This window comes from Xyrauchen texanus, chromosome 13 (assembly GCF_025860055.1).
Source record: "Xyrauchen texanus isolate HMW12.3.18 chromosome 13, RBS_HiC_50CHRs, whole genome shotgun sequence".
NCBI lineage: Eukaryota > Metazoa > Chordata > Actinopteri > Cypriniformes > Catostomidae > Xyrauchen > Xyrauchen texanus.
The window spans coordinates 39,134,532-39,148,921 of NC_068288.1; the positions used below are offsets into that span (position 1 = coordinate 39,134,532).

General features: G+C 46.1%; 1 protein-coding gene across 1 annotated transcript in view; it reads right to left on the reverse strand.

The window, feature by feature from the left end:
• The window catches only part of LOC127654270 (immunoglobulin-like and fibronectin type III domain-containing protein 1), a 36,852-nt gene extending 22,931 nt beyond the window's left edge, over positions 1 to 13,921 (reverse strand). Inside the window, exons 1-2 of the mRNA XM_052141392.1 lie at positions 13,849 to 13,921; positions 10,894 to 10,923 (exon numbers count right to left, since the gene is read on the reverse strand). Of these exons, the coding sequence (XP_051997352.1) occupies positions 10,894 to 10,923; positions 13,849 to 13,897 (79 nt within the window). The 5' untranslated portion in view covers positions 13,898 to 13,921. The remainder of the gene's footprint in view (positions 1 to 10,893; positions 10,924 to 13,848) is intronic.
• Positions 13,922 to 14,390: the final 469 nt, after the last annotated feature.

Consider the following 14,390-nt stretch of genomic DNA (forward strand, 5'->3'; position numbering starts at 1 on the left):
TCCTTTAAATCAAGTAGAAATAGGTTCTTAAGAAAACAATTACATGCTGTCATGCACATTTTACAGTGCACAACAACATTTTAAAAGACAATTAATTTATCTTAAAATGTAATTTACCTTAAAAAAAATAAAAATAAAAGAAAAAACCTAATTTATATTTAAATGTTTGGAAAGTGATACCATTGTTCCTTTGTATGTATTTCTGTTCCCAACTTTAAAATGTATCCCAGCTCTATCTGACCTATAACAATTTAATTATGGCCTTTTTTAAAGCATAATAAACATAGTATGCTGTATATAGAATAATGGCTTTTCAATAAATATATCCTTAAATATAATCATGTGGTGCGAAAGTTTGAGCGTGAGGCGATCTTCTGTGTTCCGCAACTGCTGTCGGGTCCTTGAATAACATATAACGTTCGAGTAAAGACAGCCGGTGGAGTTTCTGGTGTTCTCCTAGGGTAAGATGGTGCCCCCCTAGAGAGTTGGCGCCTTTCACAGAAGGCATATCAGAATCAGAATTAGCTTTATTGCAAAGTATGCTTACACCACACAGAATTTGTCATGGTGAAAAGCTTCCAGTGCAAGAGAATGCAACATATATACATAAATGTATATACATATAGTGACATAAATTATAATAAAAAAATACTATATAATGATAAAAAAGATAAATATACAATAGTGCAAAAATATTTTATATACAGATATACAGTTATGTGCAGGTGATGTAATGTATTGAAGAAGAGGTAGGATATGTTAAAGTATATAAATGAAATATGTATATAAGTACGAATGGATGGATTGAACATTGCACATGGTTGTATTGAACAAAGGAAAGTATTTGTGGACAGTTTAAACTGTTCATGAGGTGGATGGCCTGAAGGAATAAACTGTTCCTGTGCCTGGCTGTTCTGGTGATCAGTGCTCTGTATAGCGCCGGCCAGAGGGACGCAGTTTGAATAGGAAGTGAGCTGGGTCAAGACTGATTATACCAGCCCTTTTCATCATTCTGGATGTAATACATTTCTAGCATGGTGGGGAGCACCAATAATCCTCTCAGCAGTCCAAACTATCCTTTGAAGTCTTCTGATGTCAAACTTGCTAGCTGAACCAAACCAGACAGTCATAGAAGTGCCAAGGACAGACTCAATGACTGCTGAGTAGAACTGTATCAGCAGCACCTGTGACAAGTTGAACTTCCTCAACCGGCAAAGGAAGTACAACCTCTGCTGAGCCTTTTTCAAAATAAATTAGTCAATGTGGGTCTCCCACTTCAGGTCCTGTGAGATGGTAATGCCCAGGAACCTGAATGACACAACTGCTGCCACAGTGCTGTTCAGAATGATGAGCAGGGTTAATTTTGCGGTGTTCCTCCTAAAGTCCACTCTCATCTCCACTGTTTTAAGTGTGTTCAGCTACAGGTTGTTTTGACTTCATCAGATGCCAGCTGTTTTACCTCCCTTCTGTATGCAGGCTCATCGTCATCTTGGATGAGGCTGATGACTGAAGTTTCATCTACGAACTTCAGGAGCTTAACAGAGAGGTAATTGGCAGCGCAGTCATTTTTGTAGAGGGAGAAGAGTAGTGGGGAGAGCACATGTCCCTGGAGGGCACCAGTGCTGATTGTACATGTTTTGGAGGTGAATTTCCCATTCTCACAAGTTGCTGCCTTTCTGTCAGAAAGCTGATGATCCACTGACAGAGACAGCCAGTTACAGAGAGCTTAAATTAGAGTTAGATGTTAGACCATAGGATAGCAGGTTTATAAAAGCCAAACTGAAGTCAACAAATAGTATCTTTGCATAAGTCCCTGGTCTGTCTAGATGTTGAAGTATGTAATGCAGTCCCATATTGACTGCATCATCCACAGACCTGTTTGGTCTATAAGAAAATATAAGGGTATCCAGAAAGGGTCCAGTGATGTCCTTCAGGTGGGCCAACACCAGTCTCTCAAATTACTTCATGACCACAGACATCAGAGCAACAGGTCTGTAGTCATTAAGTCATTTGATCTTGGACTTCTTTGGGATGGGGATGATTGTGGAGCATTTGAAGCAGCAGGAAACTTCACACTGCTCCAGTGATCTGTTGAAGATTTGTGTGAAGATGGGGGCCAGATGGTCAGCACAGGATTTTAGACAAGTGTGTGAAACACCATCTGGACCCTGTGCTTTCCTTGTCTTCTGTTTCTGGAAGACCTGGCACACATCATCTTCACAGATCTTAAGTGCATGTTGAGTACCTGAGAGGGGAGGAGGGTGGTGGCAGGAGGTGTAAATGGTTGTGTGCTGTGAAGGTTGGAGCGGATGTGGGGTGTGAAATTGGGCTTTAGAGTTTCATCTACATTGAAACACATTCAGGTCATTAGCCAGTTGTTGATTCCCTACAGTGTTGGGGGATGGTGTTTTGTGGTTGGCAAAGAGTTTCAGGCCTCTCCACACTGATGCAGGTTAATTTGCTGAATATCCGTATAGAGAGCAGCGGTACTGCACATAATACAACTCTGCATTAGCCAGGTGTTATGATATTTTATATCTAAACCTATTAAACCTATTATATTATAAAATGGGAAGGTAAAATACAAATATTCATGCAACTTTGATACAAAATCAAATTAACTTTATTTAATAACCCCCCAAAAGCACCAGGTAATACGATAAAACGTTTGGTTACGTATGTAACCTCCGTTCCCCGAGGGAGGGAACGACACGTTGTGTCGGAGAAGCGACACTAGGGGTCTCTCTTGAGCGCCGATATCCACCTCTGATCTATGAAAAAAGGCCAATGAGCATTGGCAGCCAGTATCTGCATGTCCCACCCCCGGACATACGGGTATTTAAGCGGCCCAAATAAGGGAGTTCATCCAGGATTTTTCTGAGGAGCCGGAAATGGTCCGGCCACAACAGTGGCTCAGTTCAGCGACATGGCGGAGGAAAGACACAACGTGTCGTTCCCTCCCTCGGGGAACGGAGGTTACATACGTAACCAAACGTTCCCCTTCTGTCGCTCTCTCCACGTTGTGTCAGAGAAGCGACACTAGGGGACCCATTCCAATCTTGCCATGCGCTGAACCGTGTACGTGAACCGCCGATACAGAGGCGGGCAGGGATTTCATCCAGTGCCCGCGATCGTCTGTACCTGGCTGCACGCACTCTTCCCCAATGCCCCATAAGAACATCGGGATCCTTCTAGTTACCCTGAGAGGGGAACAAGGCGATGTTTGCCAACATGGGAACGGGCCAGCCTGGCTGGGCCTCTTTTCTCTCTATGTTTCTCGCATAGAGCAATCACGGCCGGGGCCCTTACACGCATATAGGGAAGGGGTCTTACCCAGACCCTCGCGGAGACCACACCTGCCCTTTTTCTTGGGGAGGAAAAGTGGTAGACACGCCACACGGCCGTCTTGGGGCTCGTGTGGAAAGTATGGTGCGGTGGTAGATCCAGCCTCGAAGGGGGAGTTGCTACAGCACGGCGACCGGGCAGCTGTAACTGCCAAAGGGAGACACGGGGGTCCGCTCGTAAGGGGGCAGAACCATGGAATACACACAGGGGGAGTCTGAGCAGGAGGCCTTACCTGTGGAGCACCTATACCAGTACAGGGTAGCCATCAGGGTACCCGCAGTGGCTTGGGTCGGCGAGTTCCTCCGCTGAACCGCAGACCCGGAGGGCTGGGGAGGAATCGACCAGGGTCCCGACTCGGAGTGGGGCGCCTTGGGAAAAAAGGCGCACTACTTAGCCTTGACGTCAGGAAAATGGCACTGGGCGCAAGCGATCCACCCGGCCGGTCAGTCTACGTGTTACCGAGTTTTACGGGCTCGGACCTGAGAAAACACGAGACGCAACTGACTCAACGCGGAGGTTGTAAAACCTCGCAAAGGTGTTGGGTGTTGCCCAACCCACGGCTCTACAGATGTCTGCTAGGGAGGTGCCCTTGGCCAGTGCCCACGAGGACGCAACACCCCTTGTTGAGTGAGCTCAGACCCGCAAGGGTAGGGGCACGGCCTGGGTGTGATAAGCCAGTGTGATGGCATCGACAACCCAGTGGGTGAGCCTCTGTTTGGAGACGGCATTCCCTTTCTGCCATCCCCCAAAGCAGACAAAGAGCTGCTCAGAGCGTCTGGTGCTCTGTGTGCGGTCCAGGTAAATGCGCAGGGCGCGCACTGGACATAGCAATGAAAGGGCTGGGTCTGCCTCCTCCCGGGGCAGCGCTTGCAGGTTCACTACCTGATCTCGGAATGGTGTGGTAGGAACCTTGGGCACATAGCCCGGTCGCGGTCTTAGGATCACAGACGTATCCGCCGGACCGAACTCCAGGCAAGTGTCGCTGAGAGAAAGCTTGCAGGTCCCCGACCCTCTTGATAGAGGTGAGCACGATCAGCAGGGCTGTCTTAAGAGAGAGGGCCCTGAGTCCAATTGATTCAAGAGGCTCGAAGGGAGGTCTCTGGAGTCCTGCCAAGACTACCGAGAGATCCCAGGAGGGAACTAGGCCTGACCGGGAGGGATTCAACCTCCGGGCGCCTCTCAGGAACCTGAAGATCAGGTCGTGCTTACCCAAAGACTTGCCGTCTACAGGATCGTGGTGGGCGGCAATGGCGGCAACATACACCTTGAGGGTGGATGGGGACAGCCTCCTGTCCAGCCTCTCCTGTAGGAACAGGAGCACTGACTTGATCGCGCATCTCTGTGGGTCTTCAGTTCGGGAAGAACACCAATCTGTGAACAAGCGCCACTTTAGGGCGTAAAGGTGCCTGATAGAGGGGGCTCTGGCTTGGTTGATTGTATTCACAACGGCTAGCTCTTCCGCATCCCGTCCAGGGACCAGACGTGGAGGTTCCAGAGGTCTGGGCGTGGGTGCCAGAGCGTGCCCCGTCCCTGAGAGAGGAGGTCCTTTCTCAGGGGAATTCGCCAGGGAGGAGCTGTCGCGAGAAGCCTGAGTTCCGAGAACCAAGTCCGAGTGGGCCAGTAGGGGGCTACTAGCGTGACTCGCTCCTCATCCTCCCTGACCTTGCACAGCACCGGTGCAAGAAGGCTCACTGGGGGAAATGCGTACTTGCGCAGCCCCGAGGTCCAGCTGTGTGCCAGCACGTCTGTCCCGAGGGGAGCCTCTGTTAGGGCGTACCAGAGCGGGCAGTGGGAGGTTTCCTGGGAGGCGAACAGGTCTACCTGGGCCTTGCCAAACCGTTCCCAAATCAGCTGGACCGACTGGGGTGAAGCCTCCACTCCCGCCGGGCAGGCGTTGTCGTGATAGCGCGTCCGCTACGATGTTGAGCTTGCCGGAGATGTGAGTGGCACGCAGCGACTTGAGTCGCTGCTGGCTCCATAGGAGGAGACGGCGGGCGAGTTGTGACATGTGGCGGGAGCGTACGCCACCTTGGCGATTTATGTACGCCACCACCGTGGTGCTGTCCGATCTCACGATGATGTGTTTGTCCCGAACTAACGGGAGGAACTTCCTGAGGGCAAGAAGAAAGGTCAGCAACTCCAGGCAGTTGATGTGCCAACGCAGCGGGGCCCCTTTCCAACAGCCTGCTGCTGCATGCCCGCTGCACACGGCACCCCACCCAGACCGGGAGGCATCGGTTGTGACCAGAACGCGTCGGGACACCTGCTGCAGGGGCACTCCTGCCCGTAAAAAGCAGAGGTCTGTCCAGGGTCGGAGTGTTTTGAGGCAGGCGGGGGTGATCCTTACCCGAAGCGTGCCGTGGTGCCATGCTTGTCTCGGGACTCGAGTCTGGAGCCAGTGCTGGAGTGGTCTCATATGCATCAACCCCAGCGGCGCGACCGCCGCGGAGGACGCCATATGCCCCAGGAGCCTCTGGAAAAGTTTTAGAGGGACCACTGTGCCTGGCTTGAAGGAAGCGAGGCAGTCCAGCACCAACTGAGCACGCTCGCTCGTGAGACGTGCTGTCATTGAGACTGAGTATAACTCCAACCCGAGAAAAGAGATGCTCTGAACCGGAGTGAGCTTGCTCTTTTCCCAGTTGACCTGAAGCCCCAAGCGGCTGAGGTGCCGGAGCACCTGGTGTGTGCATAATAACTCTCGAGAGTGTGCTAGGATGAGCCAGTCATCGAGGTAGTTGAGAATGCGGATGCCGGCTACTCGTAGCGGGGCAAGGGCTGCCTCTGCGACATTCGTGAAGACGCAAGGGGACAGAGACAGGCCGAAGGGGAGGACTTTGTACTGTAACGCCTGGCCGTCGAACGCAAACCGTAAGAAGGGTCGGTGTCGTGGCAGAATTGAGACGTGGAAGTACGCGTCCTTCAGGTCTACCGCTGCGAACCAATCTAGATGCTGAACACCAGCCAGAATATTTCTCTGCATGAGCATTTTGAACGGGAGTTTTAACAAGGCCCGATTGAAAACTCGCAGGTCCAGGATTGGTCGTAAGCCGCCGCCTTTCTTGGGTACAATGAAGTAAGGGCTGTAGAAACCCTTCCTCATTTCGGATGGAGGGACGGGCTCTACTGCACCCTTGGCTAAGAGGGTCGCGATTTCCGTGCGCAGGGAACTGGCATGCTCGCCATGTACTGCGGAAAAGCGGACGCCCCTGAAGGGGGGAGGGAGCCGGGCAAACTGAATTGCGTAACCGAGTCGAATGGTCCGGTGCAGCCAGCGTGACGCGTTGGGAAGCGAAAACCACGCTTCCCAGCTCTGCGCTAGGGGCACCAAAGGGACGAGTATTTGGACGTACCCGGCGGGGCCTCGCAGCGGGCGGAACAGGTAATGCAGCGTCGGGCAGCTTCGTTGCGGCCTGAGGCTGAGGTGCTGAGAATAGACTCAAAGCACTTACCTTGATCCGCGCACCGGCAGGGGCGGGTTCGTGACTGAGGGGGAGGTCTGATGTTGGCGTCCTCTGGACTTGTCTGAACCGGCCGGCCGGGGGACAGTCGTGGGCAGGCGGAAGGCGGGATCGCCGCGTCCGGTGTACCGGGACTGTCGTAATCTGAAAGCAGATTGCCGTGAGAATGGCATTTGCGGGCCAGGTGACCTAGAGGCAAAGGAAATAGCTCTTTTATTGAGAATGTGGGTACCACAGCCCCCATCAGGGGGTGTGGCAAATGAAAAAACAAAGGATTCTCCTCCCGGCCCTCCACCGGGGATGGAGTGGTCTTACCACCTCCGGAGCTAACGTCTTCGGCTCTGGGTCGACTGTCACAGGAATGCTTGGGAGCCTTCCGGGTCCTAGAGGGGGTTCGTGAGACAGGGGGCGTGCGCCGCCTGCGGGGTGCTCGACGCTGGGGCTGAGAGCTGGGCCCGGGTTGAGGCGGAGCAGGAGCTGGTTTTTTTGCCGCAGGGGGGCGCCCTCAGCGAGCAGACGGGGCAGGGCCCGTAGCGGCAGGTGTGCAGCGGGGCATGATGTGAGATATGGCCTCTGTCTGCTTCTTCACCGTGGAGAACTGTTGGGCGAAGTCCTCCACAGTGTCGCCGAAAAGGCCAATCTGGGAGACAGGTGCGTCTAGGAAGCGGTTCTTGTCGGCCTCATGCATCTCGACCAGGTTGAGCCAGAGATGGCGTTCCTGGACCACTAGGGTGGCCATCGCCTGTCCGAGTGCCTGCGCTGTGGGCTTTGTCGCTCTCAGGGCGAGGTCGGTCGCTGAGCGCAGTTCCTGCAGCACATCAGGATCAGGTCCACCCCGTGCATGTTTCTGAGTGCTTTGGCCTGGTGGACTTGCAGGAGGGCCATCGCATGCAGGGCGGAGGCAGCGCGTCCAGCCGCACTGTAGGCCTTCGCTGAGCGAGGATGTTGTCCTACAGGGCTTGGATGGGAGTACGGGGTGGCCACGCCAGGAGGTAGGGCTACCGGGCATAGATGGTACGCAACTCCCCTATCGACCTGGGGAATCGCCCGTATCCGTGGCGCTCTCCGCCGTCGAGGGTGGTGAGAGTGGAGCTGGTGGCACCTAGACGAGCGGAGAGCGGGGCTCTCCACGTGACGCCAGCTCGTCATGCACCTCCGGGAAAACGGGACCGGGGATGCGTGGCCACGAACGCGCGCTGCCCCCAGGAACCAGTCATCCAACCGTGAAGGCTGTGGGGAGGATGGAGGGTTCCAATCCAACCCCACGCCACGGCGCCCGGAAAGCATGTCAGACATCTGAGCATCGGCCTCAGCCTGGGCCTGCTGGCCTGAAGGCGGCAGTCCAGGGGAGTCCTCGGCATCAGACATCACACTCTCCGATGCGGCCAGGAGGATAGACAGCCAGGCCGTGAGGCGAGCCGCTATCGCCGCGAGCGTGGACGGGACCAGCGAAGCGTGTCGGGAACGGGAGGTTCGCGGGGCTACCCGGCGAAACTGCACCCGCTGCCGCCTCAAATCGCCTCCAGTGCCAGCCGCGATCGCCCTCAATCCCGTGGGAAGAAGGAACAATGCGGGTGCAGTTGGGGTGGCTTGCTTTCTGTTGAAAGCAAGCCGCGATCGCTAACGTGGTCATGGTCATGTTCTCGCAGTGAGAACATGAACCATCCACAAACGCTGCCTCGGTGTGATCGCGGCCCAAACACACGAGACAGCGCCTGTGGCCATCTGAAGCAGAGAGGCTTCTACCGCATCCAGGAACAACACAGGGGCGGAAGGGCATCTTGAAAAGACGCGTCCTGAAAAGGACGTTCAACGCCGCTGTGTTTTACTCTTTTAGAGATATTCACTCTTTTAAGGGAAATAACTCTTTTAATACACAGTATGTGTGTGTGTCTGCGCTGTCGAAGCGCTCAGGGGCAACAATGCACGCCGTGCAAGTAGGAGAAAGCCACTGTTGTGCGCCGTCAAATCCAACAGCATGCAGATCGTCAGAGGAAACAGGAACGTAGTGGTGTGTAAACTCGCAGCAAACTGCAGACAGACCATCGGCTCAGAAGAAATGTTCTGAATGAACTCCCGTATTTCCGCCGCTTAAATACCCGTATGTCCGGGGGCGGGACATGCAAATACTGGCTGCCAACTCTCATTGGCCTTTTTTCATAGATCAGAGGTGGATATCGGCGCTCAAGAGAGACCCCTAGTGTCGCTTCTCCGACACAACGTGGAGAGAGCGACAGAAGGGGAACATAATATAATACTAATTATAATAACAACGCTAAATCAGTTGCTAGACAGCCCAGACCAGCAGGATTTCTCCCGGTGCTCCCGATGGCCAATCCGGCCTGTCTACAAGAATTGCACAATTTATATCCAGGTTCTGCATAGAAATCCATTTGAGGTAGACGAAGTGTAATATAATATGAGCAAACACTGTAAAAACCTCAAGAATTAAAGATAATAAGTCAGAAATATAATTTTGTGGCTTTGAACCCATGCTAGTTCTGGCCATACTTGCAACTGTTTAGACTACTCCTAATAGTGGACAAAATGGACTTCTAGCAGATATACCAGCCTGATCTCATTGATAAAAAGAGCTATATGTATGTTAATATTTGTAACATTTAAATGTACATTTGTACTTTTGGATACACAAAATTTTTTACGTATTTACAGCTTTAGAAACTTAAAATATTGACGAATCCAATACAAATATATTTGAATACACAAATTGATTTTAAATATGTTTCTAAATTTTTTGTTTTATAGATATTTCTTATATAGATTCCTTAACCCTATACCCCAACCTCTAACAAGTATATGAATGTACAGTAGCAATAATGTTTGTTACAATATAATAATTTTAATATATATTACAGCTGCTAATACCACACTTACTCCTAAACCTAACATGACAATTTATTAAGCATATAAAACAAGTTACAGGCAGATACGTTTAATCACAATAATTTATTAAGAAAAACTACAAATCTCAGTACAAAAGTAGTCCATCAGTCCCTGATGGCATACAACATTACTGTGTGAGGTAGAGAGTTAAATTCAAATTATTAATAGCTGTAAATCTTCTCCTGATGCACTCCATAAAGGCGCTGTTCTCATTCAACATATACATTGCAGAATACAGCATGTCGCAAACGGTCACTAGACACTTGAGAGCCAATGAGCATTCGACATCACTGCTGTAAAACACTGGTCATAATGCTTGAGAAGGTAATTTTTGAATTTTGAAAATGAAACCAAGGTTGAGGGTTACAGCGGGTGGAACTCAGTGAATAAAAGGCATACATTTGTGTCTGTTCTTCACAGAAAGCAGTCTGAAGATTTGGGTTAAAGCTAACAAATTTATGGGTTAATTTTATTCTCGTTTTATGGTATTTTTTTTGTGGTTTATTTTGTGTTTTGGCATATTCTGGAAACTCCTTTTGTGTCCCATGGCAAAAAAAAATTATTTTAATGTTTAATAAATGATTTAACGATTACAGAGTTTTTATTAATTTAAACATTTTAAAGTTTATTCTTGGTTAAAGTGATATCATCCTTTAAAACGTTGCATAGGCCTGCATAAATCACACAGAACTGAATGAAACCATTATAATATCATATTATAATATCAACGGCATTAAATAAATGTGATGGCATTTAACTAATCTCCTTCATTAAACTTTAAATGTAATTAACTGATTCATTCTATATATTATTCAATATTAATAAATTCAAACAGTACACATAAACATTTGTTTCTATAGGTGTTAATACGTAAAATGAAATGTGATGTGTAGTGATGTTTAAAATGATGTGTAGACACTGTCAATAGGTCAATATTGTACGTTTCTATGTCGATGCAAACTTAAAATAATGTATGTGTGCTACAACCAAACTTAATGTAAGAAAACATCAGAATTCTCATGATATCACATTAGATGTACAATACACATTTAAAATTTCCATGGTCTTTAAATGACAAAAATCTGAACATTTGCGTGTACATTATGAATCTTTGGATCTTATTTTCAAAATTTGTATGTACAGTATGTAGGTAGATGTTCAGGTTGCTGTCATTCAATTGCCTTACCTTGTCTCTTGGGAGGTAGGATTTCCAGTCCTGGTAGACACAACATTACAGGACAACAGCAACACAGGATGGGGAAACAAAGGGAAACACAAAGTTATCCCTTTGGCAAAATATTCCCTTTGACAGGATTATGGATGAACACACAATTACTCACAAATACAACCATATACAAAGGACAAGGAAAAGACAGGGAAGGTTTAACCAATAATTTTGAATATTTAAATCCACTAAGGGGTTGACTGAGGATACAATAGACAAGTGAAAAAAGACAAGACACAGACCTTTTACAATGAACGGGTGATTGTAATGTACATTTGTTGATTATCTCCCATGATTGCTTAAAAAAGGAGGGGATCAAAAATAATGCATGAAAAAAATTATAATAAAACATATATAATTAAATAAGGTAAAAGAAAGCCCCTCCTCAAAGCAAATGAAATAACTTTTTTTAAGGGGTAAAAAAAAATACAAAAAAAAAACTAAATAACCCAATAAAGTAAAAGGTTACATGGGTAGAATGTTTGAAATGTTTAATGATCAAAAGTGGTTTGCTGCAAAATGAAAGGTTGGAGTTGTGGTGCAGTACAAAGGGCCAGGCATTTTAGATATAAACAATTTATTTAAATATAAAGTGTTTTTAGTGTTTATGTATGCTCTGAAACTGCATAAAAGATAGATTTTTTTTAATTTGAGGAACAAATTAAAACTAAACCACAATTTTTGAAGAGTAGATTTTAAAAAATATATATTTTCTAAACTTCTCAAATTGAAAGCAATTGTTGTATAAGTAATCATGTGATACATTTTTCCAAAAGAGCATGTCAATAGACTTCGAAAATTCTGTCATTATTAACATTTATGTTAGTCAGAATGTTAGTCTCAGTCACCATTCACTAATTGTATGGAAGGGAAGAAAAAAAATGCTATAAAAGTGAATGGTGAATCATGCTAACAATTTGCCTAACATCTCTTATCTCCCTTTGTGTTCCACAGATGAAAGAAAACCATATGCATCTAGAAAAACATGATGGTGAGAAAATGATTTAATTGTCATTTTTGTGTGAACTTTATCTTGAACACTTTCATAAACTAGTCTCATAAGACGCTCTTTTGGTCCTAAACAGCAAGGAAAAAAGTGCAATAAAGGAATTGTTCAGTAGAACACTGAACATACCTTCTTCTGCAGATCTTCCGAAGCAACCCGGTCATTTTTTGTAAGAGAACAAAGTGTAACCTCTTTTACAATATGAATCTTGACATTGCAGTCTCTAGGCATGATTATGATTTCATACATTATTTTGTAATTATATATTTAAATAAAATCTCCATTAAATATGTTTGTTTGTGTTCTGCAGAAGAAAGAAAGTCATATGAGATTGAGATGACAAAAGGGTGAGTAAATTATGTTGTTTCTGGGTGAACTATTCTATTAAAATCATTGCAATATTCACAGTGTTGTTAAATTTTATATCGCCAGCAAAATCATTTATATCACAAATAGTCTATATATTGCCCAGCCCTAGTTGTTCCCAAGCTAAAACAGTTTTTTTCTTTGGGACAGGTTTTAATTTGGCCTGCTTCATAATTCATGTTCCAACCTCATTTAGCCTCCATTTTCCTGGCCCTCTATATTCTGACCTGTATTGGCCATATATATATACATACACACACACACACACACACACACACACACACACACATACAATACTGTGCAAATGTTTTATGTACTAGTGAAAATGTTGCATAGCAAAATTAGTATGTGTTCTAAAATAATGAAATAAATAGATTTAATTTATCACTTAATGTCATACAAAGCCCAGTAAACACAAAAAAGCTAAATCGATATTCAGTGTAACAACCTTTGCCTTTAAAACAGCACCAATTCTCCTAGGTACACCTTGACACCATTTTTCTGGGTGTTGGCCAAGCTTCTTGGAGAACTTGCACACAGTACTTCTATCTATTTAGGCTGTCTCAATTGCTTCTGTATCTATGTAATCTCAGACAGACACAACGTTCAGTGGGGGGCTTTGTGGGGGCCATGACATCTATTGCAGGGCTCCATGTTCTTCTATTCTAATCAATTCTATTTGCAAAAGTAATGCTAACATTTATGTTTCCTATTGACCCTCTAAAGCTGAAGATATAAATAACCATCTATGCTTTTGTGAAACATCTTACGTGCCTAAGTCTTTTGCACAGTACTGTATATATACAGTATATATACTTCAACTCGGGTTGGTTGATGGCTTGCATCCATGGCTAATAGATTCAAACCAGATGTTCAGTGAGTTTTCAGATGAAGGGCGAGCTAGGCATCAATGAATCCCGTGATTGTATAAGCCACATTTACTGATTCCACTTCATTTGCATCTCTGCATCAGAGTGGCCAGTTTCCAGCCCACAACTGATGACTATCAACAGCTGTTAGATTATTCATATGTTTCAATACATTTGTGTGGCTACTTTAGATTCAACACTTGCTTTTATCTCACTATCTTGCTCTTCTAGCCCTCAGAGACATACACTGTATATATTATTCACTTTGCCATAGAGGGGAGATCATTAGATCTGGAAAATCCAATGCATTACATTTTAACACATCTGCTTACTGTGGTAGAACCCTTCTAAATTAGTCCTGTGTCCTTTCAAGTGTGTCAAATTTCCTTTATGCTGTCATCATTGTGAATACAATGAAAACTGATTAACTAAATTACATCCTCAGGGAATAGTGACCATTAAAAAAGAAAAAGAATAGAAAAATGTATTACAGAGGGAAAATAAATAACAATTCTACTCTCATATGCGATCCTCTACTTTGTCAGTATGGCAGGCCTTCACGGAGAACATGGCTGGATTTGTTGTTTCAGTAATTCAGTAATGGAGTGTTTGGACAAGGTTCGGTGCCTGTGTCAGGCTGCCATATGGGACAGAGTACAATTATATTGTTCTTACCTCCTTGCCCGGCAGCACTTGAATCTGAAATTTTCGCCTTTTTCCACATCTTGATGCAGTTTACTGGCTTAAGATTTCAGAAGTTTCTCTGGGGGTAAGAAAAACAAAATGAAAGGACAAATCAGTTTCAATCTTATTAAACATTTGGATAGATTAAACATGTTCTCTGTCAAAAAGCTACACTTTGATGCTGCGTGGACTAGCGCTTTGGGAACAACTTTAGGTGTGACCAGCTGTGAATATTTGTGCAATACCTCAATGAAATTGACCAGAATTTATAGCCTCTGCTGGTGACATCATTGTATGCACCTGTAGCAGGGCTATAAATAGATGCATCACAGGTGCATCGTCAGATCTTTTGTCTTCAGATCATTCTGTATGTGTGTGTGCTTCATGAGCCTGTCAGAAACTTTCTACTTTCCTCTGTTAGGAGTTAGATTTTGTTAGGCAGTGCGCCGAAACCTTTCTCTTTTAAAAAAAAAAAAAAAGAAAGAAAATGACAGAAAGACAGAGCAAACGGTGTGTGTTCCCTTGTTTATGCT